Source organism: Haliaeetus albicilla, chromosome 1, assembly GCF_947461875.1.
Source record: "Haliaeetus albicilla chromosome 1, bHalAlb1.1, whole genome shotgun sequence".
Lineage (NCBI taxonomy): Eukaryota > Metazoa > Chordata > Aves > Accipitriformes > Accipitridae > Haliaeetus > Haliaeetus albicilla.
This window is the reverse complement of record NC_091483.1, coordinates 14725589-14753121: the sequence shown is the minus strand read 5'-3', so window position 1 is coordinate 14753121 and position 27533 is coordinate 14725589. Positions and strand designations below refer to the sequence as shown.

At 42.9% G+C, this 27533-nt stretch overlaps 1 protein-coding gene across 2 annotated transcripts in view; it reads left to right on the top strand.

Annotated features, from left to right (window-relative positions):
- The window catches only part of RNF150 (ring finger protein 150), a 126535-nt gene that overhangs the window by 73436 nt on the left and 25566 nt on the right, over nucleotides 1-27533 (top strand). For both annotated transcript variants that reach the window (XR_011324077.1, XM_069779637.1), the window contains exons 3-6: nucleotides 4674-4745; nucleotides 5167-5249; nucleotides 11855-11951; nucleotides 19396-19606. Coding sequence is in view for 1 of the 2 variants with exons in the window: in XM_069779637.1 (XP_069635738.1) it covers nucleotides 4674-4745; nucleotides 5167-5249; nucleotides 11855-11951; nucleotides 19396-19606 (463 nt within the window). In the remaining variant the exon portion in view is untranslated. The remainder of the gene's footprint in view (nucleotides 1-4673; nucleotides 4746-5166; nucleotides 5250-11854; nucleotides 11952-19395; nucleotides 19607-27533) is intronic.

Genomic DNA, 27533 nt, shown 5'->3' with positions numbered 1-27533 from the left:
CTGTCATGCATGCCCTTCCTAGGTTTGGCTAATGCTGGAGTTGCTAGCAGGAGCGGTTCAGCCTCTTCTGGATTGGTAGTCTTGGCACTATGCTGAGGGAATGGGACAATGTGGCTGACTGCAAAATAGGATTGGCAGAAAAAGCCATTGTCTCCAAGCAGGAGGGGTGTTGCACTGTTACATGAAAGCAAGATTTCTGAACGTTTTTCCTTGGTCGCTTCAAGTCTCCCTAAGTCATCTTCCATTTTGACTCTTCCAAGCTGACCCATTGCAACTGTGTCTTCCTTTCATGAAAAAGATGTCAAATCTCATAACCACTTTTGCTTCCTTGTCCTCTTTTATATGGTGACCCACCTTTCCAGGTCCGCTTCCCTTCTTGCACACAGCATAAGTTGCTGATCAAGTAGTAAACCCAAAAGGAACTGATGTAATTATCCATCAAGAAAGCAACGAGTCCAGCTAGTGAGAGAGGCAGCTAGAAAGAGTGAAGAATCTCCTGGAATCATTTCCTGTGACTCCCCAGTGAGATGAAACCTGGACATACAGCATGTACATCTTCAGCCACCACTCTTCCTCACCATGTGTGCAAAATCCAGGTTCATGTGCCAGAAGGAAGACACAGCTCACTCCAGTTAGGTGCCTGATTTTCACGAGTGGAGAATCAGGACTTCAAGGATTCTCGCTGAATGTCCTGGCCCATTCATCCCAACTCGGTCGGGAGTTGATGCAGCAGAGCAGAAAACTGTCTTCTATTATGGGCTTGTGCACCTGCAGCCAGGGTGTCAGCTGCAAATATGGTGATTTCAATTTTGATTTTAATACATTGAATTTTTAAGAGTATCTCTACCACAGATGACTGTGGAAGTAGAAGGTAGGTAGTAATATTCACATGAATGAAAATCCAAGGCCTCCCCTTTTTTTCTCACCTAACAAGATGTCCAGGAAGTAGGTGGTTGCTCTGATGATACACCCTTTTGATATGAAGAGGATAAATTTGTGTAAGGAAAGCACAGGCAATCTGCTTCCTCAGCAGCTTGTTCCTGGAGCCCTCCAGAAGATGAGGGAGTTTCTCTGTGAAAGACTGTGGGAATTGCTTGCATCAAGAGACATCAGGTTGCAGAGCTAATTGAAAGCAGTTTGGAATTACATGACAAGTTAAGTCCTGGAGATAATTCAGCAAAATGTCACTTGCTGTCTCAGCCCTGTAAGAGCCAGGACACAGGCTTAAAAAAAAAAAAAAAAAACAAAACAAAACCAAAACCAAACCCAGCCCTGTCAGTGTGTCAGATTTCATATTTCACCAGTAATAGCAGAGTTCTCTTTTTGTCATCTGCGAGACATAAGATGGGAAGATGGCGAGGGGATGATGTTTAAGTGCCAGACCTGTTGACCATATTTCTTCCATGTCATTTCTTCCCATTGGTTTCTTGTTAAGAAGTTTTCTGTAAAGTCATTTTGAAACCAGGTGGGCTCCATGAGTTTTGCAGGATAGTGAAAGCCAAAGCAGGCAGTGATCACACTGGGGCTGAGGAGGGTCCTGTGCCTCCTGGGTTAATCTCCAGTGAAGGATCTACTTTAGTATGTGACTGGCAGCATGTGGAGGGTCAAGGAATTATCTGAGAAGGAAGACTGCTGGCTGTGGCTTTGAATGAGAGTTTTGGGCCATTGACTAGAGACATCAGTCCTTGAAGCAGACTTGGGAAGACGCTTCACATGATGGAGTCCCCAAACTTTATCTGTGGTACAGGAGATGTGTCTGATACCTCGTCCTGATGGTGCACTTCCTTCTGCGCAAGGCACAAGGCGATCTCCTCTCTGCAAAGGTGATAGTTTAGTAAGGCCATTAAGAGAGACATGCTTACTGTAATTTCTGTTCCACAGCATCTACAGTCATTCACTTCCTCAGGAACAGACAAGTGATGTTTTCCATGCTACTGTCCTTTCTTTTTAACTAATGTCACCCTCTCCACAAGACCACTGCATCTGATATGCTTAACTCCTTCCAGTCCAGTACTGAATGTTGCAGCCTTGCTAATGAGATTATGAGATTTATGGTTGTAAATCTCTAAGCCTCATCTTAAACCCTTAAACTATTGTAATGCCTCTTATCTTTTAGGGGAAATCGTTGGTTAGTGATAGCACGCCTTTCATTCAAATGGAAGAGTCATTTGAAAGCATGACTTTACTCCAAGATATTCCTGTTCTTTCAAAAACTAAATTATTCTCATTTGTAAGTAAGTCATGAACTTGTCTATTTAAGGTAGATAAGAGAAAGCAAACATAAAAACAAGCAGATCAAAGATGTACATAAGTCTTTAATCTTGTCCTTTCCCCTTGAAGAACGTACAAAAAAGAACTGAGACATTTCATTAGTTTAAGTAATAATAATGATAAAAAGGAATCACAAGCAATTCCTGAAGCAGGACATAATGGCTCTTGTCTTGCTGAATGTTATCAGTCTGTCTTTGATTTACATTAAAGAAACAAATAGCTGGCAAGAAATGTTTCCAACTCTCATCTGATCCCTTTATTTAAGGGAGACTGTGAGAAAAATGTACTACAGAAAAGATGTTGTATAACTACAAAATACTCCCTCACATGTAGTAATTAGTTATGCTGGAAAGCTCATATGTAAAGCTCATATGATAGCCAAGATCATTTTCACCTCTTTAGCCATATCTGAAATTGCTCTCTGCTTTCAGTATTGCATGCATTTTGTCAGTCTTCATGTCTTTCCAATCCAATAAGCTTACTCTCTAAATTTAATTCAGTGATTTTAATTGGATCTGAAGAACAAAGTGGTAATTTATTAATCGTATCTGTATGGTGATTAGGTCTCAATTTACAAACTACATCCAGCTTCCTTCCATTTTTGGCTTCATGCTCTCACCCCCTCCAGCTGGAAACCCTTCCCAACAACAGGCCCCTCTGAACTCTGGCACAGGCGGTGTTCCCAGCCCAAAAAGTTAAGTGTCTTCTGAGTCACCAACACTCCAAGTCTCCCTCCTATGTAACAACACATGCCTGGAAGCATGGATGGGGAGGGGAGGTGTAGAGAAGAGTTTAAGTAGGTCGTTTATTGGTGACAAATTGGGATGCACTGTATCATGAGCTGTCATAATGCGGACAAGAAGACATCGGAGTAGGTGTTGCTGCAAGAAATGTACAAGAAAGGCATGAAAAAACTGGAGAGAGCCCAGAGGAGGCTCACCAGTATGGTCTGAGGACAGGAGCACACGATATCTGAGGAGAGACGGAGAGAGTTTGATGTGCTAAGCCAGGAGAGGAGCAGAGGAGGAGGAGGAAGGGTTCTGCTTGCAGCCTTCAGCTGCAGAACGGGTGGTTGGCGAGGAGGCAGTGTCAGACTCTTTGAGGGGGTGCACAGAGAAAGAACAAGGGTAATGGCCAAAAACTCCAACAAGGGAAATTCCATTTGTATGTTTAAAAAAATAAAAAAAGCCTGTGAGAGTGGTTAAGCACTGGAACAAATTATCCACAGAGGTTGTGAAATCTCCCATCCTGGAGCCATTCAAAACTTGACTGGACACAGCTCTGACTTTGAAGTTGACCCAGCCTTGAGCAGGGGGTGGGAGTACATGACCTCTCAAAGACCTTTCCAGCCTGTGAGTCTGTCTCCAGATCTCCCTGTTGGGTTAGCAGAAGTGAACAGCCAAGTCCTTGGAGCGCTGATACAGGCACAGGCTCAATAGCACAGGGTACAGAGGTAGCTCTGCTGAGCAGTGATTGTATGAATGGCCCCATAATGTTCTCAGCCTCTTGCAAGAGGCAGGCATCTCCAACTTCAGCATTTGAGAACAGGGTGTTTTGCATCAGGCTGTTACTACATACTTTAATCCTGAGTGGCTGTGACCCTGCCAGCACAGTAACAGTGTTCGGGAAATATGGGAAAACAGTCAGAAACATCACGTGGTTAAGCAATTCATGGTCTGCTGGAAACAAAGATAGAAAGGCAAAGAACAAGCAAATGGTTATGTATGGATAGGATGTTACTACAGGACTATATAGTGCTTTACCTGTAAGAAACTGCAGATGCTTTCACCTCATTTTTATACCTTGCATTGCTCCTATAAAGTAGGCAACTCTGTATTGCAGGAAAAGAGAACAGCAGATAAGGTTATTCATGGGTTTTGTGGTTAACAAATTAACAGCTCACTTTCAGCAGTTATATCTTGCTGAAGATTATGAACTAGTTCTGGAACAATGCAAGAATAATGACCTTCAGAATCTTAAGTCCAGTGTTCACTCTGCTTGTTAGCCCAGGCCTCATTTAATAATGTATTTTTTGCAGGTGTGATTAAAAAAAGAGAGGGAAGAAGTAGGATATGCAAATAGTGGACTTGTTACATACATTGCTACTCACTGGAATAGTAAAGGTGGCGTAGTATAGCATCCTGATGGGCTCACGTGCAGTCTCCACTGGAGCTCCATTAGACTAGCTTTGCCTCATCGGCTGTGGGTTACCAGCAAGCCTAGAATACCTGCTGTGCCCTTATTGTGAATGACAGTATGACTGACCTCATCTGTTTATATTTATACAGCGCTGTCCTGTTTCATGTACAGTCACTTCAGATTATTAAGAAGCCTAGGGAGAAAAGGTGATGATTTCTGCATGAAGAGATACTCTTTGCTTAAGAGCACATTTTTTATTACAGCGCCGGCTTGGGGATGCTGCAAAGAAAGCAATCAGCAAGCTACAAGTCAGAACAATCAGGAAAGGTGATAAGGTAATTTTTCAAATTGCTCATTACCAAATGAAACTCTGTGCTGAGGATTCCTTCAGACCACTAGCACAACGAGGCAGAACAGAAATGGCAATTGCTTATTTAGCTACTGCATGTCCTTCAGGCTGGGGAGGAATACTGGTAAGCAATTTACAGATGAAATGGAGTAGAGAGAGAAGAAGGTTATTCTGTGAAGGTGCAGAAAATCCTGGAAGTTAAAACATGCTAACTAAACCCGCACGCTTCCCAGGGCAAGTTTCCAACTGGAAACGTGTCGGAAAATCTGACTTGCGTGTCTTGAAATGCATTATTGGATTTGCACCAGGTATCAAGGACCGTTTTACTTTGTCACATAGGCTCTTGTATGAAGAGATTAACTGTCAAAATAAAAAAATGAAAATGATGAATGTTCTCTTTCCTGTAGGAAACTGAGCCAGACTTTGATAACTGTGCTGTTTGTATTGAAGGCTACAAGCCCAATGATGTTGTCAGAATTTTGCCTTGCAGGTAAGTTGAATGTTGAAGGTGCTTTTAGCACTGACTGTCTCTCTAATTCAAGACAGGCTCTGTTCTCACAGTATCATGCTGATGAGATTACCTGAGAGCTTGGGGAGGGAAGGGTGAATTTATCATTTTTATTTATTCAAAATCTGTTGGTAAAAATACCTGAAATGCCTCTTTGTTCAACTTGAAGTGGAAGTAGTATTCATGGTGGTGAGAACCTGAGTTTAGCATGATAGTCAGAAATTTTGTTTGATCTGGACCTATTACAAAGTCATCTGTAGGATTTTTAAACTAAAGGTTTTGATTCCTCTGTTTTCCTCACTTTTTATATCAAGTGTTTGATTTCCCTAGAAACAGGAAGCTCAAGTGCTGTACATACAGAGCAGAGATTATTTTTTTAAATAGAGTTTCTTTCTTCTGCTGCAGACATATTCACTGGCTTGAGAAACTGAAATATTTGTTTCTTTTCCTGCTATGTTGTTCCCTAGTAGATATTTGAATGTTACAAGCTGTCCATTTCTGTTCCTTCATGTGACTCGCTAAATCTGTTTACTGCCATCGCTAAATGGCAAGCAAAAAGCAACAGATTAATCATAAATTTGACCTACTGTAAATCCCCCACAAAGACAAATTGCTTATGAACTCTTTTTTTTTCTATGAACAGACACAAACACATCACTTAATGAAGCAGAAATACGGGAAGATGAGAAATTACCAGAAAAGGTGGACCTTGGTTTGACATCAAGCCTGTTTTCATAGAAGCGTAATGAAATTGGAAATTTTGCATGATAGAGACAGGCAGGTTTTGGAGGTAGTTATACAAGAGCAAAAAATACATCTAAGCTCTAGCTTTCGCTTGTGTCTCGCCTCATAATTCAAAGAGGCTCCAGTCAGACTTTGTCATCCATAGTGTTGAGTCAGGCAGAGTGAATAGGAAACACATAGTTAACAGGTGATGTTCAGCTCTTGGCTGACTTAAAAGGTCACCTAGAAAATGACTCATGCTAAAAGGGTAGCAGCAGCAGAACTGTCTTGTAAAATACAGTTTGAGCCTCAGCAGTTTTGAATTATAAAAACTCAAAGATCTTTCTCAAGCAGCTACTTCACTGCTTTCTGGCTTTTCTGCTACATAAATTGTGAGGGCAATATTTTACACATTTGCATGGGGCTGAACTTCCAAACCAGGAAATGGTAGTCATGATTCTTTCTGCTGTTGTCAGTCTCCTCTCCTCATCAAAAAAAAAAAAAAAAAAAAAAAGTGGATTAATTTCTGTCTCTGTTAAGTGAGTAGGAGAGTGTTATATCTTGATAAAGACCTACAGACTGTAGGTTTCTTCCTCCAGCATCCTCAGTTAAACCGTGTGCAGTTTCTAGTATGGCAGCCTCATTAGACTGCTGTTTAATAAGAGGCTGGCATTTCACCAAGCCTTACAGAAACCAGCACCATATGACACCAGTGCTGGCTGACCTTAGTGTTTCTACTCAGGAGGTGCTCAAGATGCAGAACTTTTTACCTGCAAAGCCAAATACTCCCCAAGAGCTACACGTGAAAGATGCTGCTTTGTACTGCAGGCAGTACTGGGAAAACCACTGCTAGCAGGCACACGCTGCATAAAGCCCTGTATATCTTGAGATTTCATTTTAAGGCTGGTGGAGCCTGAATTTCCTAAGAAATTGGTACCAAAAATCCACCGGCCAATATTGCAGTGGATGAGCTCTGAAGTCATATAGATAACATGTTTACTAGTACTTGTGCCGTTTCCCCAAATGTCCTCTCTTTTCTGCTGGCAGGGAGCCGGCGCTGGGATAGCCTGTTGTTAAGTATCCTGCTCTGGAAAGCTAGGAGGAGAATTCCAGTGAACTTGTGCTTCTTCCTGCCTGTCCTCTGTAGCCAGCTCCCACAACTGACTGCATTAATGAACTTCACTCTACAGAATGTATTAAATAAATAAGGACTGACACTTGATAAAAAAAAATTGTTGGCTTGCAGCTGGTTTTATGTTTAATGGTAGCAAGCATCACTGAAATTATCTTTGAGGGCACTGACACAACATCAAATGTAACCAAGTTCATTGTTCCCAGTGACACCTCTTGTCATAGCCCCAGTACCTTCTGCTTGTCCTCCATGTCTAACTTCAAAACGCCTTAGTCTTTTCTGCTCTGGCTTTGGAGAAGTTACTGGTGGTGCTGCTCCCAGTGTGTGCCTTTTAGTAAACTTTTACTGACTTTACTAAACTTCTACAGAGAGACAAGACAATTCTTTCAACCTCGTCTGTACTGAGTTCTTCATAAGGTTTTTTTTTGATTGTTTCATCTCTGTCACCAATAAGCACGCTTTCTGACCCCGTTCCAGCTCGTTCCCTTCCCGTGAACCTTCACTCCATGAACAGCTGTGATTTCAGAGACTGCTTCACTCTTCCTTTCTCTTTTTATTAGCTTCCTGTGAAAATTATTTCATCACACACATTCTTCCCTTTGATTCCTTCCTCTCACTTACCCTCATCGTCATCTTCTTTTGTCCTTCCTTCTTCCTCAAAAATAAACAAATAATACCGTACATGCACCCCCAAAGGCCCAAACCTTCTCAGTGGATACTACAGTGCTGCTCAGTCTCTCACCAGCTCCCTTCTCAATCCTCTGCTTCAGCCCTATGTCTTAATCTAGGCATCTGATGCTCTTACTCAGGATCCCTAGGGATGTACCTCTTTTTCTGCTCTTGCCTCCTTTTCTCTTAGCTCACATTTTTCTTCTGAGAAAATTACACGACTGCTAGGTTTGTTTGCATGCAGTTTGGTAAATTGGGACTAGGAGTAGAAGGTGGGAGGAGAACAGTTTCCCTTAACCTGGAAAAAAAGCTTCTCAAAATTGTTGGCAAGCTGAAAGCTTTGCAATAGTTTTACAACAATCAAATTATTATTATAATTTTGGGCTGAGCCTGAAATGAAATCTTCTTTTCCTGTATGATTAAAATTGCAGCTTTAAAGAAAATTTAAATACATTTCAAACAAAAGCAATCTCCAGTTAAAAAATATGAAGTGCTGTTTAGATAATAGTAAATTAAACGCTCTGGGATTTTGAGGTTCTCTCTCTTTCTTTGTGCTCCGTGAGCTTTACAGAGCCGCGTGCAGTCACAGAAGAGTGCAGGAGGGATCCCAGGAGGCCACCACCTCTGGAACGGCACAGGGGCACTGGCCGTGCACGTGTCGTTCTTGGGAGTTTTTTCCAACACACTCTGCAGTCTCCCGGGATGAAGACTCTGCAAATTCCCCTGCTGATTTATTGCAGCGCTTTGCTACCCTGGCTGTGGTGAAGCTTTTCCTATTGTGTAACCTGGATCTCACTTGCTGCAGTTTAAACACATCCGAAATGTGACCGAAATTTAGTGTCTCTTATCCCTAGGAGAGGTGAAGAACAGCTGTTCCCTTTCTGCTTTGTTTTGTATGAGGATTGTTACAACATCCCCTCTCCTATCCTCTCGCCTTCCTCTCTCAACTAATCAATTACAGTTCTTTTGAGAAACTTTTCAGCCCATGCAAATCAATATAGTTTTGCAATGCATGTGGTTGCACACAACAGAAAAAAAAACCCCACATCTTTTTTTTCTGGCTCTGACTTTGTCAAAGCCATATCCCGAGCCTGTGCTTGAAACATCTCTCTTACTGTGTCCCTGTATGGGTCATTACTTCTGAACTCAACCATGATGCCTCTACCCTCTTCTTCCTTTTAAAACTTGCATCAGTCAGAACCACAGAGGGAGGAGTATTTTTGTTGCATCTGGTCTTTTTACGTCTTTGTCTTACCATGTGACAGTGAAATATTGCAGTTGCTCTCTCATCTTACTTTGTGCTGACCCTTATTTTGCCTGAATTTGGATGATAAACTTATCAGGACAGCAAACAATTCACAATTTCTTGAAAGCCATAGGCATGTACATGGTGCTGTAGCTAATAACCAATAAAACAAACTTTCAAATCCAAATCTGCAAAGCCTGCCACCTCACTTCTCTGCACAAATGTTTACATGTTCAAAAATAGATACTATGAGTGCTCTAATTATATAATGTGGTATAAAAATTTAAAAATGCAAATCTTTATCTGATTTTCAATAACATTCCATTTTTCTGTAGATTTCTGTCAAATAATCAAGTTCCTTCTGTTGTACATATTAAATCTGAAATTAATAGACCCATAATACGCAGTGCTAATTTAGGATTGAGAAGTGCAAAGTGACATGATCTGTCATGTATTTAAATTACTCGGCATTGGTAGGATTTCTTTTAGAATATTGTTCTTTGAAGCAAACTTCAGGAACACTAAACTTCAGTTTTTAAAATCTTTAAGGCATGAAAGTTCCAAGCTTTCGGTGATTAACGAACATTATGAAATGCTGTAATATGAACCACAGCTTGACTGAGGCTTGCAAAGTTTGAACTTGAAAACAAAAGGAGACTTTCTAGTCTATGGTAAAATGGCTTGATAGAAGTTACTAACGTTTTATCCAAAACAGATTTTGCAAATCTATTTTTTTCAAGAGAATAATAAAAATCTCAGATTCTGTAAATGTACTGAGTATTTTGGCAGAAATGTGCTTCAGATGTTTGCAGTTAAACATACTTATTTTTTAATTTGAGTATATAATTAAAGAAAACCAACCACTATCAAGAATTTCATAGTTATTTCAAATAGCTGAAAAGCGAGACAGTACCCTCTGTGAATTAACGCACCCAAGGAATTCTGTTGGTTAGACTTCTAAATGTAAAATTACACATGCCTGAGGACTATACCTTTATGCTTTCACCTGTTCAGAATGCTTGCCTGATGATGGGCTGAATACGTCCCTCCTGAGATAAAAGGAAGAAAGAGTTATGCAGGACAGAGACTGAAATTGGGTACATTGTGTTTTTACCCAGTAAAGCAAGTCTTGTTTGGAAGGAGGGTTTTGTGAACTTTAGTGGCCTCAGTAAAGCAGTGATTTGAACTTCAAGTATCACGATACTTCATTTGTGTTAATCATGTTGACATACAGGATCAGATGAGATTTGACAAAGTTTGGTATTGCAGCCAACTGATATAATTAGACTAGGTCGAACTTCCAAGAACAGATTTGCCCTTTCCCATAGTTGTGTGAAGTCAGACCAAGTACAGGAATGTGATGATTTGCCATGTAGCTTTGTTTCACAAAGGACCCGTTTCTTCTAGAAGTAGTGAGAAAAAAACATTGCCGTGAAAAGAATAAGATTCTGAGATTTCACACAGTTTTGGCTTTGAATTTCTACTCTTAGGACTGAAGCCAGCTAATAAGCCAGCCAGCTAGTATGTGGGCTGCTACCATGTTAGTAAGAGCCAGGGTTGCAAATCGATGTTGGTGAAAGTGCACCTCAATATCTTCCACCAAGTTGAAAGGCCGTGTGTATCTTGTGTGAGAGAGGCCACGACACAATACGGCAGCCAACCCATTCAGCTGAATACGTGCTACTTAAATATTTAAAATTATTTTGGTGCATTAAGCGATTCTGGCTTTCTCAGAGATTGCGTTTCCTCGTGGAGGCTGGTACATGCCCTGGGGCGGCTGTGAGCTGAGCCCACCCGCGGTTACCTGGTGGGTTTGTAGGGCTGTGCTGTACGAGCGATGCGCGTGGGGCAGTGGCAGCACAGGGAAACGCAGGCTGGGACTGCTCAAATGTAAAAGTTCAAGCAGACTGAAACGCGACTTTCAGGCTCTGCCAAGTAAAATGTGGGACACCTGTTGCAAGCCTTAGAAAGGAAATTTAGAGCTGATCTATATGGTGTTTCAAAACAAGCAAATTAGTCTTAGTTTGCATCTTTTTGAGCAAGACTGTGTATATTGAGCCTCGTATTTCAGAATAAAATGCCTTCTTTCAATTTTGCCTAAATTATTACTCTTACTAAGGTATATTAGGCAGTTGGACTAAGGTCCCTTCCATAATAACTGAATTACTCTATTCAATGTATTGATTAAAAAAGATTTTTGGGAAGGCAGGTCAATTTTCAGTTTCCTACATGCCAATGTAATTTCTGAGGCTATGTGCATGGTAGGAAACTTCCCTCCTTTTCTTCAGAAGGAGTTGGGCTGAACAAATTTCACTGCCTTGGGCTGAGTCCTGACTCCTCTCCTTGGCCTACTCAACAGCGTTTCTTAAATCCGCAGCCTCACATTCCTGCCTTTTGTAACATTTGTCCTCTATAACCACAGGGTAACAGAATATGCTCACAAGAGAAAATACAATGTCAGTCAGGTACATGCACTAAATATCTCTGTATTCAATCTCAGTTTGTGTCAGGTGAAGCTAGGCAAGAAGCTTTCAGTTCCTCCGCCTGGATAATGTCTAAGAAAAGTGGTCCCCAGCAGCCCCGGGGCTCAGGTAGTTGCTTAGTGGTCACTTCAGACCAAGCATGGGATTAGGAACAACCCCTTCAGGGCTGGAATTGTTTAGGAGCTCACTCTGATGGGCATCTTCTAAAGAGCAGGGAAGTCAGGGAGAATGTTTTAAAAATACTCGCACTTTACTGAATGCAGAAGCATCTGGTACTAAGTGGTAAATTGTGCTGTCATGGATTTAAATTAAAATATCCTGTTTTTCATTGCAGGCATCTTTTCCACAAGTCCTGCGTAGACCCCTGGCTGCTAGACCATCGTACCTGCCCGATGTGTAAAATGAATATTCTAAAAGCCCTAGGGATCCCGGTAAGCGCGTCGCAGAGCAGCCGGTCAGGGCAGAAGGGAAACAGCAGCTACTTGAGTATATCCCTAGCCCTTTGCCCTCTGTTCCCATCCTACTCTTCTTGCCATGATATTGATTTATTAAGGAGTGTACAAACTGAAATGTCTGATTCTACCTCTCTCCTGCACTCTGCTTTTATCAGCAAGGAGGAGTGTGTGTATGGGGGTTGGTTGGGTGTTGGGATTTGTGTGTCTGTGGCTGCCTGCTTTGTGGAGCAGAGGATTGTTTACTGGTGTTATGGTGGATTTGTAGGTCTTTCACATAGCTTTTGTTTGTGTTTTAAATCAGGACTGGATTTATTTTTTTAATCATGCTCTCAGTTCAAATCTCAAAGCAGAAGGTCTGCAAATAAAATTTTCCCTGCTATACTAGTTGATGACAACTAATTGCTCATTCCGGGGAGCCAAATCTTTTTTCTGTTAGATTTCTCTTAAAGTCTATCTGTAGCAAGCTCTGTACTCCTAATTCCAATTAGGGAGCATTTCTCCCAGTAACTAAGCATGTGGCGGACCACATGACATACAAGAAATTGTTAAGCTCTTTGTTATTTGGAACATTCAGATGTGGTTAGAAGCTGCCAAAGCAATTGATCTTTTTAGGTTGCATGTTTACATTCAGATAGTGCATGTCCTGTCTGCCATACAGTTTCCTAACTGCAGTTATCGCAGAGATCAGGGGCTTCTCCAGGAAGAAGTGAGTCACGTTCTCACACCATGCGTGAACTTCATGATAGTGAAGTTCAATACTGAAACACCACCGGTCGGTGCATTAACAGGTGCTGTAAATACCCTCCCCAGTTACAGATGGTGACATGCCAGCTCACATATGAAAGAGCTATATAAAGTAAAATAGCTCATGCGAACATGTTAGGGGAGCTGATGCAGCCATACCCGAAGAGTTCATTTTCATGGAGACTAGGAAGCCAAGCACGTTGCTGCAGAAGAGGTTCCACAGCAACTGGTGAAGTATGTTTTTACTGAAGTAGGCAGATACGTTAATCAACCTAATATAATCCAAGCTAAAAACACGCAATGGGAAAAATGAAATAGAGCATTGTAGTTAGGGTAACATGTCATTACAGTTGGGCTACTTTTTCTGCTAAGCATGTATATTATCTTTAGAATATTAAAAGATGATACAACTGTTAAATCAGTATTTGAGGTGTCAGGAAAGGTTGGAAGGAAGGCTGGCTCTGCCATTCAGCATCTCTGCGCCTAGGCTTAAATACAGAAATTTTTCCCCAGGTTCCATGTCTCAGTTCACAGGCCTGCCAGTGAGCAGTTAGCCAGGATATTGTTCCACGGCTTTCTTCTTGACCACGCAGGACCACACAATTTCTGCTCTCGTGCTGGTCCATTCACATTTTTGCCCAAGCTTTTCATTAACATGCTCTTCATCCAGCTTCATAATCAGGGGATATAGGCAAATCAGACCTCCACTTTTTGGAGGCCTGCCGTGAGATGTTAAGGTCTTTCCAGAAAGTGTAGTACCAGTAGTATTTACATCCAGAATACGGCTCTCACTGACTTCACTGACAGCTGCTGAAGGCTAAGCGTGTCCACAGGCTGTCTGAGGCTGGGTACATCGAGGGGAAGGGAAAACATGCCCAGAGGCCATGTGTAAAGGTTTTGGTTTACATGACTGGCTTTTACTACCTATGAACAGCTGGTGTTGCAGGTATAGAACCTAATTGCCAGCAATAATTTAAAGTGCCATTCAGTTTCCTCAGCCATCGTTTCTCTTCTCACAGCTCCCTGTCTCATTCTCTTTGTACCGCGGAGCAGAAGGGAGATCCATCGTGCTCTCCTCACTGAGAGCTTTCCACATGGAGCTTCTGTGGAAATAATTGTACTGGGCATGTAATTAAAGATACTGCTGTAACCAACATAAACAACTGGGTCAAATTAAGATTTCAGAATCAGCCTTAGTGCTAGTCTGTCTGAACACTAAAAATCAAGCGCTTGGATGTTAATGTTCCACTAGCAAAGTTTGTTTAGAGGATTTCATTGTATGACTTTCTGTATGTGGTGGGTTGCCCTGGCTGGATGCCAGGTGCCCACCAAAGCTACTCTATCACTCCCCCTCCTCAACTGGACAGGGGAGAGAAAATACAATGAAAGGCTTGTGGGTCGAGACAAGGACAGGGAGAGATCACTCGGCAATTACCTTCACAGGCAAAACAGACTCAGCTTGGGGAAATTAGCTTAATTTATTACCAATCAAATCAGAGTAGGATAATGAGAAATAAAAAGTAAATCGTAAAACACCTTCCCCCCACCTTTCTTTTCTTCCCCTCCCCACCAGCGGCACATGGGAACAGGGGATGGGGGTTACGGTCAGTTCATCACACGTTGTCTCTGCTGCTCCTTCCTCCTCAGGGGGAGGACTCCTCACTCTTCCCCTGCTCCAGCGTGGGGTCCCTCCCATGGGAGACAGTTCTCCACGAACTTCTCCAACGTGGGTGCTTCCCCACAGGCTGCAGTTCTTCACAAACTGCTCCAGCATGGGTCCCTTCCACGGTGTGCAGTCCTTCAGGCACAGTCTGCTCCAGCGTGGGTCCCCCGCGGGGTCACAAGTCCTGCCAGAAAACCTGCTCCAGCGTGGGCTCCTCTCTCCACAGGTCTGCAGGTCCTGCCAGGCGCCTGCTCCAGCGTGGGATTCCCACAGGGTCACAGCCTCCTTCGGGCATCCCCCTGCTCCAACATGGGGTCCTCCCTGGGCTGCAGGTGGATATCTGCTCCACCGTGGACCTCCCTGGGCTGCAGGGGGACAGCCTGCCTCACCATGGTCTTCCCCATGGGCTGCAGGGGCATCTCTGCTCCGGCACCTGAAGCACCTCCTCCCCCTCCTTCTTCGCTGACCTGGGGGTCTGCAGGGCTGTTTCTCTCACATGTTCTCACTCCTCTCTCTGGCTGCAGTTTCTGTGCCCCAGCAACTTTTTTTTCCCTTCTTAAATCTGTTCTCCCAGAGGTGCTACCACTGTCGCTGATGGGCTTGGCCTTGGCCAGCAGCGGGTCCGTCTTGGAGCTGGCTGGCATTGGCTCTGTCGGACACAGGGGAAGCTTCTGGCAGCTTCTCACAGAAGCCACCCCTGTAGCCCCCCTGCTACCAAAACAGTGCCGTGCAAACCCAATACACTGTAAACATTTCCCTAGGCTGTTCTAAGACAACAAACTGAAAACAGCATGCTCCATCGTTTGGAGGAAGCATACTGGCTCCCACCCTCATGGATCATCGGTTAGGTTCATGGAGGGAGAGCTGCATGCCAGAGCCTTACCCCTCGAGGTGACTTACAGTAGGAGCTGTTGTCCATGGGAACTGGGAGCAGGTGGTAGCCTTCATGTCAGGGGTTTCCCCTGGCTGACAGCAAAGGAAGTGGGAGTCTAAGAGCATCTGGTAGCTTGGGCATTAAAAGTTCCTATACTGTATCAGTTGCTCCTCTTCCTCTGTTTTCTCTGCCTTCGCTTTCTAAAATATGCCTCAACTCCCATCTGTCTCTCTCCCACCTCGTGCCCTTTCCTGGTTCTCCTCTGCGTAGCCCCTCCTGCCCAACCTTTATCCTCTTGAGCTCCTGCCCTGGTGTCACTGCCCCTGCTCCCTGCTCAGCTCGCAGGACCTGTTCTCCACCCGCACAGAAACTGCGCGTCCTCACCCTTCTCGCTGCCTGGGGTGGGCATCGGTCCTGGGGGGTGCTTTCTGATGCCACCGTGAGCTTGCAGGCACCATGCAAAGCCCTGTTCTCTTTGGAGAGTGTGGTTGGCAGTCCCGAATAAGCCACCAGTCTCTATCAGCACGCGTGAACTGGTGTTTTCACAGGCTCGTTAACTTAGCCAGATGTCAGTAGGCTGTTGTGGGAAAGGACATTTCCCTGGAAGAAGCTGTAAAGCTCTAGGGCTTCTCAGTGAGAGGTGGCAAACACTTCTGTAGAGTGGATAAAGCAAAATGCAATTCCCTAAACACATTCTTGAGTCTTGCTGAGCCATCTTAGCTGAAATTTCCACACACAGAAAAGCAGCCGCAGGCAGGCAGCAGTCTCTGATGGGAGACTCGAGCTCGAATTTGCCAAAGTCTTTTCGCAGGCTTTTACAATGGGATGAATGAGGAAATCTTACCATAGGCAGGGCTAATAAGGGTTTTTTTCCTGCCAGCTGCATGTTTGTCCTATGGTTGTTATTAAAGAGCTGGCTTGCGTGACTGTGGATATATTGTGCTTCATTTAGCAGGAAGACCCAGAATTTTCCAGGAATTGATTGGTTAAAACCCAAATATCTAAACGTTTCAATTCAGTTCACATCTAAACTCTCCATTTACTTTGTAACAGAGTCTTCAAATATTATCTGCCCTAAAACCAGATTCCCCAGGCTGCCATGAGGCACCAAAATGACCGCACTCATTTTCACAGTAGCCGAGCACCCTAGCATCTCTGCTTTTCACTGTGGCTCTCTGCAGCTCCGGAGGATTATTAACTAACTATTTATCAGCAAATGGTTGGCATAACCTTTTCCACTGTCTCTTTGCTGGTGAATTCAGCTCAGACTATACCTCTTTTGGCTGTAATATTTGAAGTGAATTATCAGTAAAAGTGCCTTTCACTTTCAAAGAGTTACATTGCTATTGGGATGATCATATCGCAAAAAATAGTTTCCCTCTGCTTCTCCCCCTTTTCTGCAAATATCTGCTGGATATGCAGACAGCTGCATTTTTGGCAGCAGATTGGATGACTTGAAGCTATTCACTAAGAGCCTTAGCCAAGCCCTCAGAAGTCAATACAAAGCCTTCCCTTGAGTCTGGTGGAATTGTGCCCTCAAAGTACTTACATGCAGGGAATGAGTGAAACCGATATAATTAAACTTAGCAAATGTATCTGGGTCACTCTGACAGCAGAAGCCATAATGTATTTTTTTCGATCAGTATTTCATATCATTAGTTTTATAGTATGCTGCTTAGTTTGGCGTATTATTTCCAACTAAAATGATTCAGGAGTAAAGGGATTAATTATATCGAGCAATGCTATTTTTGCATCTTTAATGTTTGGGTTGGCTTTCAGTTATAATCCCCCATTTTTAAAGGTTTAAAAGTTAGTGATAAAACCCCATTCTAGGAATAACTGGAATCAGAGCAAAGGATGGACAACTGATCCCCTGAAAAAAATTTGAAATAGTTTTTCCTAGACTAGAAAAGAAAAAACAGGCTTTTTTCTTTAAGATACACTGCTATCAAAGCCAAATTTAAGTTAAAAATGAAATTCTGAAAGCATTTGTTACAACAGCTAAGGGTGAGGGAAAGAGTGAGAGATCTAAGGAATAATTTTAGATCCAAGTCCTACAGTAAATGATTGGTATTTTACTTAGAAAAGTACAGGTTCAGTGCATTTCATTAAAACCTGGTATAGCTAAATGTGCCTTTATCCCAGTTCTGAGGAGCTCTCACTGCTTGTAGGTTAGACTGGAGCCAGACAATGACAATTCTCATTTTTATCCCAAACTTCAGTTTGTGGATACAAGTCACCTGAGGATTGTTTAAAATGCCTGCCTTTTTCAATAGGAACACAATAGTGAAAAAATATTTATGATGTGGCAACACGCAGACAGGGGATGCACGGGAAAAGAGAAAACATGGCAAGTTCCTGGTTCTGCAAAAAATGTAAGCATATGGTAACTTTATATGCCTGAGTTCAAAGGGATTACTCCTGCGCTTAAAGCTTACCCTCTGTTTAAGCCTTTGCTGTATCATATTTTGCTTAGTTTCTAGGTGCCTGCTGTTGAGATAGGCAGGTAGTGAGATTTTCAAAAATGCCTTAGCAAGTGAGACAACTAAGTGTGGCAAAAATCAGATCCACAGAGCAGAGTATATCTCCTCCGAGTTTAGCCATCCAGACGTTGGATTTCCAGTCTAGCAGCTTAAGCCCCATCTCTGCTTAGTGCTGAGCAGTGGGAAGGCAGAGGGGGCAATTCATACCACTTACCTTAGGGTGGGATGAATCACACAGTGAAATTGTCTCAAACCGTTGAAGGTAGAGGAAACCTAAGTGACGGATCCAGAGTAGCTGTCTGACTCCTGGACAATAAAGATAAATGGAAACAACTTAACTTTACGTTTCCTAACTTAACAAGGTATCTGTGTAATTGCAGCTCAACCTTGCTATGTCCCCCTGTCATTTTGGAAGCTTTGCACCCTGACACACAGCATCCTCCTTTCTGAATTAGCCCTGATTTTGTTACAATATGTTAAAACTTCAAAACCCAGTTCTTGAAATAGCTATGCAAACAATTTTTCTCCATGCCCTGGAGAGAACTAGACCTGCTTCTATGGGCAAATGGTGCAAGAATCTGTTTCCTCTTAGAGGAAAAAGAGCTTTTTTACTCATGTGTTTGTCACCAAAGTTTATGGGGAGCTTCATAGAAATCACTGCTGTATGAAGGGGAGCATCAGGCTTATAACAGGCCCAGAGAAATCAAGGGTACAAACTAATCTTGGACGTGGTGTCTCTGGACAAACGATGCTCTCTGCTGCCCAGTGCCCACTTGAAGTCTCAGTGCTCTTTGTGAACAGGCGCTCAGTGCTAAGGATACTGTGCAAAAGGTGGGCACCGCAACCCCCTCTCATTGCTTCCCTATAAGGTCAATGGAAAGGCAGACACTTGACTTGAAGAACTTGGTTTATTCCGGAGGTGTTGGTGCGTTCACTATGTAACTGCAAGAGAGAAGTGTCTGAATTCCTCAGAACTGGGTTCCATCCTTGGTGTCTCTGAATCAGAAAGCAAGAAAGACTATGGGTCGAATAACTCTTCAAATACCCGTTATTTCTTGTTTGTTTCTTTTCTCATAATTTTATTTTGTAGGAAATACAGCATTAGCAAAGGAAAAGATCTTTTGATGTTAAAAAACTTATCTTATAAACAGCTTTAGCTTCTATTTTTGCACCCCACACATAGATGCGCCCACAGGCAGTTCCCTTGAATTCCTATTCCTGAAAACTCTGATACAGCTCTATAAAATGTATATTTAGGGAAATGATAATCATTCCCCTTCAGCTACTGTCTCTGTTTACATTTGTAATCTGACTCAGCAATCTGCCTATGCTGAGCAGATCATATCAATAAGTGAGTTACTTTTTTAATGTGCACTCTCCCAAACCCTTTAAAAAGTATAAATAAGAATATTTAGAGATTGTAGGTGACACAGGTTAATACTGAGTATTTCCAATGCAAACTTTGGGTGTCTCTTGCAATAGATTGTATTAAGAAGTTTCAAGTACATGAAAACAAACAAACTGTGCGTGCTAATTCATCCTATATTGCTATTTACAGTACTGAAAGAAAGTGAAAAACCCTAAAGAAGTGGGAACAGGTAAATTAGATCTTTTTATCAGGTAAAAGCTCAGTTTTCTTCTTTTTCTTCCCATTAGCCAAATGCAGATTGCATGGATGATATACCTCCAGACTTGGAAGCATCCATAGGAGGACCACCAACCAACCAGATAACGGGAGCCAGCGATATAACAGTGAACGAGAGCTCTGTAGCCCTGGATCCCCCGGTGCGGACTGTGGGAGTACTACAAGTCATCCAAGACGTAGATTCCTTTCCCCAGGTTGGGGAGGGTAACTTCACATCAAGCAGTAAGTTCCTCTTTCTGGCAGAATTTGCACTGAAATAAATGTTTAGAAACCCAAATCACAAACTGGTCTCTAGTGTGGGGAAAAATGGCCTTTGAGGGCTTTTTCACTGGAGCAATGGCCTTACTTTAAGCCCAGCAGAAATCTACAGGGCAAGTAAATTTAAATATCATGTCATGCTGCTGTACTGCAAACACTTCCAGCCTGTGTGCAAATCAGTGTGTTGAATAGCCAACTCTAACTGGAGTCCCCTGCATGGACAGAACAGGCTATTTCAGTCAACAAAAAAACATTATAAACTTATGGTCATCTTCAGATGTTTGTTTATAGTAAGTTGTTTGTAGTAAGTGATCCCGTTCACCATGGTAACCCGCCATCTATCACTTGGCTTCTTCGTGAAGCAGATTGGTGCACGTCCTTTAGCCTGTCTTTCCTCACTGGGCTACATGTTACTATGTCGAAGTTATTCTTACTTGCGTATCATAAAATAAATAGTGAATGCAGCAATGGTTTTTACTGCCTTTGGTCAAGAAAAAAAGAATGCTGAATTCTGGTTTTGCCTTTCCTTTATCTTCTCACATCAACTGAAGCTCATCTGGTTATTTAGTTGTACTTGAACTTCTCATTTCAGAGGGATTGACGGTCAGAGTTCCTGTACTTGAAAACCTGAGCATAGTGAAATAGCACTGCCAATTTGTAATAAAAAAGAAGCAGAATTTTGGATGTTTTCAATGTGTTTAGTTTTCACTTGTTTAAGGGGCACCATTTGAATCAGTAACTCTCAAAATGTCTGCATGTCTCTGTTCCTAAAATGATGTTCTTTGTTGAAAATCTACTTCTGACAGTTTAAAAAGAATGTTGTCAGCTGTTTTGAGTGAGGATTGTACTACTCTAAAATTCTCATTTTTAGGTAAAATAGCGGATCAGTAGAAAATACATATCTGTTTTTATACCTGTTGGTGTATTAGTATTGACAAGACTATTGTAGAAAATCATCAGATATGCTTGAAGGGAGGTAGAAGAATGTGATAAAATATAGGTTTGTGTATGCAGTCAGCGTAGGTCCTGGAAAAAATTACACATTTTCAACCAGTTCTAGGTACTTCTATGGGCCTGGGCATGAAAAAAAAGGCAAGTAATAATATGATGTGTAAAAGGTAGGAAAGTGATGAGGGGACTAGGCTGAAATGATTTTACATCGGTCTCCTTACTCCATGAAGAGACTCGATAATCACATTTTCCCTCATATTGCAGCCAGTGTCATGGCAGTGAAAATAACTTCTGGAAACACTGGACTTGCGACCCTAGGCATGAGTGACCCAGAAGTGGATTTTTAAGTTCTCCCTTTGTGGATTAGGTACTGATTTCAGCTCTGGTCCTTTTACGGTCTAAGTTGTGGATCCAGCAAGGGGTGAGCAGTGAAGTTACAGGCCCGGCTGTCATCCATGACCAGCCTGTCAGCTGGCGGCGTACGGCCTGCTCAGGCCTCCCGGAGTGCTGGCAAGAGCTGTTCAAAACGAGATGTTATTTTGTTCCTTCGAGTAATTGTTTTTAAATGCATTTGAGGCTAATTTAAACCGTGAGGGAAAGATTTTACTTCGCAGTGGTACGACAGTGTAACTAAAGGCTGGGCTTAGGCGCTGGTCTCAGCCGTACCCTCGTAACGCTCCGGAGGTGAGTGGCTCCTCTGACAGGTAATTATCCCCGTCCCGCTGTTCTTTACAAGGCCCGCTATGGAATTTGGGAAGGAGGGCCGTGGTGTGCCCTTTACGCCCACAGCTGCATGGCACATGCTGAGAAGAGCTGGCAAAGCCCCGCGCTGGGGGGAGTCCGTGCTTTTCATCCCGGGATCTTGGCACGCCGAGAAGCGGTTCTTCTGGTTTGTCCTCAGGGATAACGATGGTGTTGAGGCAGCCAGGGAGCACAAGAGCTCCGTAACTCTCCAGCCACTCTCTTCCCCTCCGGTTTTGTTTCCAGAGTCTGCAGAAGGATCAGTGTCAGTCCAAACACATTTGTTCTTAATTTTCCAAATTGCCAGCTAAGTAACTGGGTGAAAGACTTGCTCTGAGCCAGCAGAGGACTGCAGGGCCTGCAGAGATGCTTTATTTTGGGCCTGCAGAGATGCTTTATTTTGCCTTGGTGCCCTCTGTTTTCCCCCTTACCTTTAATATCATTGGGCAACAGACCCTAACATGGGGCAATCCCAAGGGCTGACAGCAGAGCCCATGGACGAGGAACTCGGACCAAGACCAGTGGTCTGTCCAGGCACACGAGTAACGAGGCAGCAAACCACAGAGCTTCAGGAGATCTCCATCACCTGAAGCGGCTGGCCATGTGGTCTGGGGAAGGGCTGCGAAAAGGGGTTTTCCCTGGTTATTTGAGAGAGGGAGAAGAGAGCAGGGAGGGGAAACTGGCAGATGGCCTGAGCCTCACACCGTCACGGGGGTGGCTGGAGACCCACTGCTAAAAACAGACCTTTCCGGTTGTTTTGTGAGGAAAGAGGAGTCCTGAGGAAAGTTCAAAGGACCTTGGGAGCTTCCAAACCCTGGTGTGTGCCTGCCTACGCTGTGCCTGTCACACGCAGGCACTCAGGGAACTCTGGTTTAATGCTTGGTTAGCTGTTGTCACTCACCCATCGTTGATATGTAGACATGAATCTTCATCTGCATTTCTCATCTCAAAGTGGAATACAATACTTGAATATTAGTCAGTGGTAGGTGTGCAAGTTTGCACGCTGTCATCACCACATCCAAACTGGTGCAGTTTGCAGTAGCTCCCAGAAACAGAGCCGTTCAGTCTCTTTTTGCAGCAGAGCTGCAGCAAAGAAGAGGTCTTTGGTTGGGAGTTAGGGGCTGAGTTCCAGCAGTGGTGGGAATTTGTCCCTCCAGTTGCCTTTGTATGGATTTAGGGTGTTCAGGCACTCTGAAAGGTAGAACTTAGCATCTTGGGCAGCCTGAACTCCTAAGCTAGTGAAAGGGGAACATCCAGGACCACTGTATAGTTGTGGTATGAAATCAAATGCTAACTAAACCAGAGGGCAGCTGTAGGCTAAATAACTGGGTCATAGCTGTTATGTAGATGGGCTTTATAGGCATTGTGTCTGTTTATTGTATTCAGGCATTGTATTTCTCATTTCCAGAATCCTCATAGTTACACAACTGCAGAGCTTGCTGAGCGTGCCCTTTCTGTGAACTAGCCTGCCTGGGAATTTGTAAGCGATGACGCTGATTGCTCCTAGGAATCTTTGCTGAAGTTGCTAGGTTCTGGCCTCTTTATATAGCATTAGTGACGGGAACATACTCCAAAGCTGAATCTGTGCTAGTTGTTTTTCTTCCTCTTGTTATGGAATCTGTGCAGACTGCCTCCTTGACGTGGCACCCTCTACTCAGCACCGTGAGTCCTTGCATCCCTCCTTATTCCCGGCAAAATTCAGTGGTCCAGGAGGTACAGGACTTGCCACCGTCTTTCCATCTACTTCTGCAATACTTTTTGCTTAATTGTTGTTGCATCCTTTTTTGTTTGTTGATTAATCATTCTGGTATTGTTGTCTTGGTTTGGGTTTAATTTCCCTTTCTGTGTTTCCAGTAAGTATTCAGAGCCAGAAGAGCTCCCACAGTGTGTCTGGAGGGAGGATATTTCCAGAGTACTGTTCACATTGGGTGAAATTCTGTCTCCATTGAAATCTGGTGGCAAAGCTCCCACCTACTTCAGTGGGGCCAGATTTTCATTTCTGGAACTCGGCCAGTGCGTTTCTTTTTATTTCTGTGTGTATGCTCAGCAGACATTTCCTCTTCCCTCCCTCCCTTTTTCTCCCCATGCTCCTGAATAGATAATGTCTTCCATGGGACCCTGGGCGACGTAGTGTATTATGAACATGTGGATGGGACTTCATTTGGGGGCCCATCCCTAGAGTTCCTTGCTAAACCAAGTACCTCCTGTGTAGTAGCACTGAGCACTTAAAAATGGACCAGCAGTTTCTCTCAGCTGGGTTCTATCAAGTTCCAAGCTTTCATCAAGTCCCTTAGGCATATCTACAGCCCGAAGTCTGTTCAGTATTTACTCTTAGTGACTGCTCTCTGTGGTGGGATTTTGTGCAGTATCCTGGGATAGTATCTTGTAATGTGATATTTCTGTAATGACTTGCTGAAAATGGACGGATGGAAAAATTGAAAAACTGGCATTGGAAAAAAAAAGGGGGGGAGGGAGAGGGTGAAAAAGTTGTGTGAAATAATACATAAGAGTTCATCTCAGCTGAATTTCCTGCTTTGACCCTATTACTTTTCAGCTCTCCAGAGGGTATGAAAGAAGATAAGCTAAGGATCTTTTACCACAATAACGCATCATAGCAATCTGTGTTGCCTAATTTTTAGTAGTGAGTTATGCAAAATGCTAACATCTTCAGAAATTTCAGTGCAGGTGGAATTTCCTGCTCTGCAGATGATGTGAGTGTGAGCTCGGCTTGGCTAAGATCTGAACTTGAAGAAGCTCTGGGCTACACCAGCTTTGGAGGAGTGGAAGGGATGGGATTTGAGAAGGACATTGCAATATTCTTTGGGTCAGGCTCAGCTGGGATTGAATGATATGGTTAAAAAAGGTAGTTTGCTGGGAAAGTAGCATCTAGATGTTTTAAAGCTTGTATGGTGATGCTTGCAGGGGAAAAAGTTATATCATTCATGGTCATTCATCTCCCTCAACCTTTGTGGCCCTTGCTAATTTCTGCAGTAGATAACATGGGCTGCCTGAGTCTTTGCCTTCTCTTGGTAAATACCTCTGTTTTTTCAATTTAGACAAGCTTTTATATTCTCTTCAGCGGGATGTCTCATCACACTGCGTTAAGGCCTCAGAAATCCCACCAGCACTGTCTCTGTAGTTGGAGGAAGATCCATAAATAATTCTACTGCAAACATGGGCAGGAGTTTTAGTATGGAAAAACACAAACTCTCCCCCAAGTTGTCATATCACCTGCAAAGTCCACTGAGTTTGGCGGGCTGTACAGCAGAGTGGGCAGTCTAGAGAATACCAGCAGTTCCTTTTCTGTCTCTCATTTTGTTCTTTCCCTAAAACCCTGCCAACATATAGCTCATCGTGACTGTTAGGACACTTTCAAGTCTCCTTGATAGCTCTTCATTAAATCTATTAATATAACTTCTCAAGTAATTATTTTGATCTGTGTATGTCTAAAATGTCTTTGTGAAGAATAATCAGCCTTTGCAAGTGGATGAAAGTGCACAATAAGAATCTGATCCTCTGTTGTCTCGCAACCACTTGAGTGTTCCTCCTTGCTATTAATGGGGGGTTTTTTAGACAGAATGTAAAGGGGGAGGAAAAGGTGGGAAAAACTCCCTAGACAGTAGTTAATACGGAAAGTTATTAACACTTGCATTAGCACCTAACACTGTCCTGGAGACAGAATACTGATGGGACCTAGTTAAAGATTGAGCAGATTGGGTCCCATGTGCCTGGAGTATGACATAAGTCCTGGTGGCTCTATTAAAAGCCTGTGCGGATGTTGCACTAAATAGTTATCATGGACTGAAAATTCCAGTGAGCTGAGGTCCTAGATTCATTTTGAGACTCACACCAGTGTCAGCATAGCATTGGTGGTTTGAAAGGCCAGCAGTGGTTTGCAAGAGCCACCAAGTGAAACCTAACTGGCACTAAAAATGTGCTCTGGATTATTACATACACCCACAAGACGCCTGCCAGGCTCCGTGAATGGACAGTGAAGCTCTCCTGTTATAAAACTGCTCTTCCTTTCCATATGTTAAGTTGTGAGATACAAACAAAGTGTTTCTATACAGCAAATTGCAAAAAGGGATGTACAAAAATGCTGTGAAACAAGGAGCAAATTTAAAGTCTAAATTTTTGTTTGTTTGTTTTCTGTTTCACATCTGCTATGTACATTGACATTGTGTACAGAGCAAGGATGAAACCATCGGTTCCCGAATCTCCCTTCTTCCCTGCAAACACACAGAGCTGTGTCTATGTTAGTCTGGCCTAACCTAGGGTGCCAGAAAGGCTGCAGATCTTAAGTAACTTGCTTAATAATTGATTCTCAGGAGAGATTTAGAAGAAAATATTCTCCTTCTAGTAGTGGAAGCTCCATTCGTAAGTCTGTCTCTACATATAAATGCTGTGGCAGTTAACCAGCTTGCCTCTCTCTGTCCCAGATTGCTTGTTCCTGCCTCTGGGTTGCCCTTCTGGTGTGCAGCTACCTTGTGAGGCCAATCCAGAAGCTAACCAATTTCTTCCTGATCTTTTTTTTTTTTTCATTTGGATCAGTTCCCTGATCCAGAAGTAATTGTGCCAGTACAACAGGAGGAAAGAAATGTGGAGCACAAGAGAAGAGAGGGACATATAAGCCAGCTTTCACAACACTATTGCCAAAAGCAAGCACACTATCTCAAGCACAACTAGACCCTACACAGCTGTCTGTTTTGCCCCAAAATCAGGATAAACAAATAGGCAAAGTAAGCATGATGTTTCAAATCTCGTTTGAATGCTCATATCTGAGTATACAGGCATTTTATTAATGGTCAGTGAATATGAGACACATAAGGGATTTATTGTCTATGATGATGAAACTCAGTAAGGAAAAGTGTCATTGTAAAAACTGCAATGGTGCACAAGCATGTGCTTAGATGTATCATACCCAATTGCTCTGAATGTACATTGCATGCGTGCAGGGGAAAAGGGGATCTGAGGACTGGGATCAGTGATAACATAGCTGATATCTTTATTCTTCACCATCTTAAGCAGACAGCTAGATAAGACATTGAACAGCAACGCTTTTAAAGCAAAATGGACAAACAGTGTAGATTAAAATACAAATCTGAACTGCAGAAAGACCAGATGACTTAATACTAGCTGATCTCTTTGATTTATACTTGAGAATGAAAGCCTTGCCTTGCAAGAGATGTTCAGCATCTTGCGTACAATCTGCTTGATTATTTAGGACTCATTCTCGCAACTCTAGTGTCTGTGGAGTTTTTATTCTCATCAGTTTTTACACAAAAGCCTCCACTGAAATCATCAGGAAGTGCTGTTTAAGATACAATGTGCTACTGCGATTCTGAATCTTTTTTCTGAGCAATTCAGGAACAAAGACAAATGGGGGACACAAGGATCCAGCTTGGAACAGCACCTGACAGTAAAAATTAAGACTGAGCAACTGCTTTCTAGCCAGGCAGGCAGAGGAAAAGCAGGATTCCAGGGTCAGCGCTGCTGGTTGCTGCCATTATTTCAGAGAAGCAATGCAAAAGTAATGCTCTCCTGTACTGCGCAGACACCAGAGATCCTTGCCAGGGTCAGGCTCTGCTGTACACAGACAGTAACTGATGGACCTACTTCTGAAAAATTCCCAGGTAAGAGCAGATTATAGCAAGCAAACAAATCTATTCGATTTGGTGGGAAAAGACAGTGAAAAGGCAGCTGTGCCTATGGGAGAGTAAAAACACGAGGCTGAGGCACAGGAGGCAGTCATAGAAAGTAGTGTCATTTCTGCAGCAGTCACCCTTGATTCTGCTTGCATGTATTTTGTTCTGGTTGCTTTGCTTCGTAATGGGGTGTACATTTGCCTTAGTGCTCCTATAGCGTCATGACCACTTTGAAGGTAACTCAAATGAAAGAAGTAAGCCAGGCAAAAGCTCTACTGATGTACCATTTCCAGTCACTAGTATATACGTTTTTCTCCTTATTCATCTAGGCTTTGAGTCTGTGAACATGCAAGAGAATCATTTGCACATGGAAGCCATCTGGTTTCTCACAAGCATTTAAAGGATCATGTGCATGCTTACACCTGTATTTCTTGTGTTGTAACCAGCAGTTTTGATTTCTCAAAAAGCATGAGAGAGTTGCATTTAGAAGCAGATTAAGTGAAAGAGGAGTGTGTGCCTGTACCTGTGTAATGCTTTTTGTATGATAGATAAAT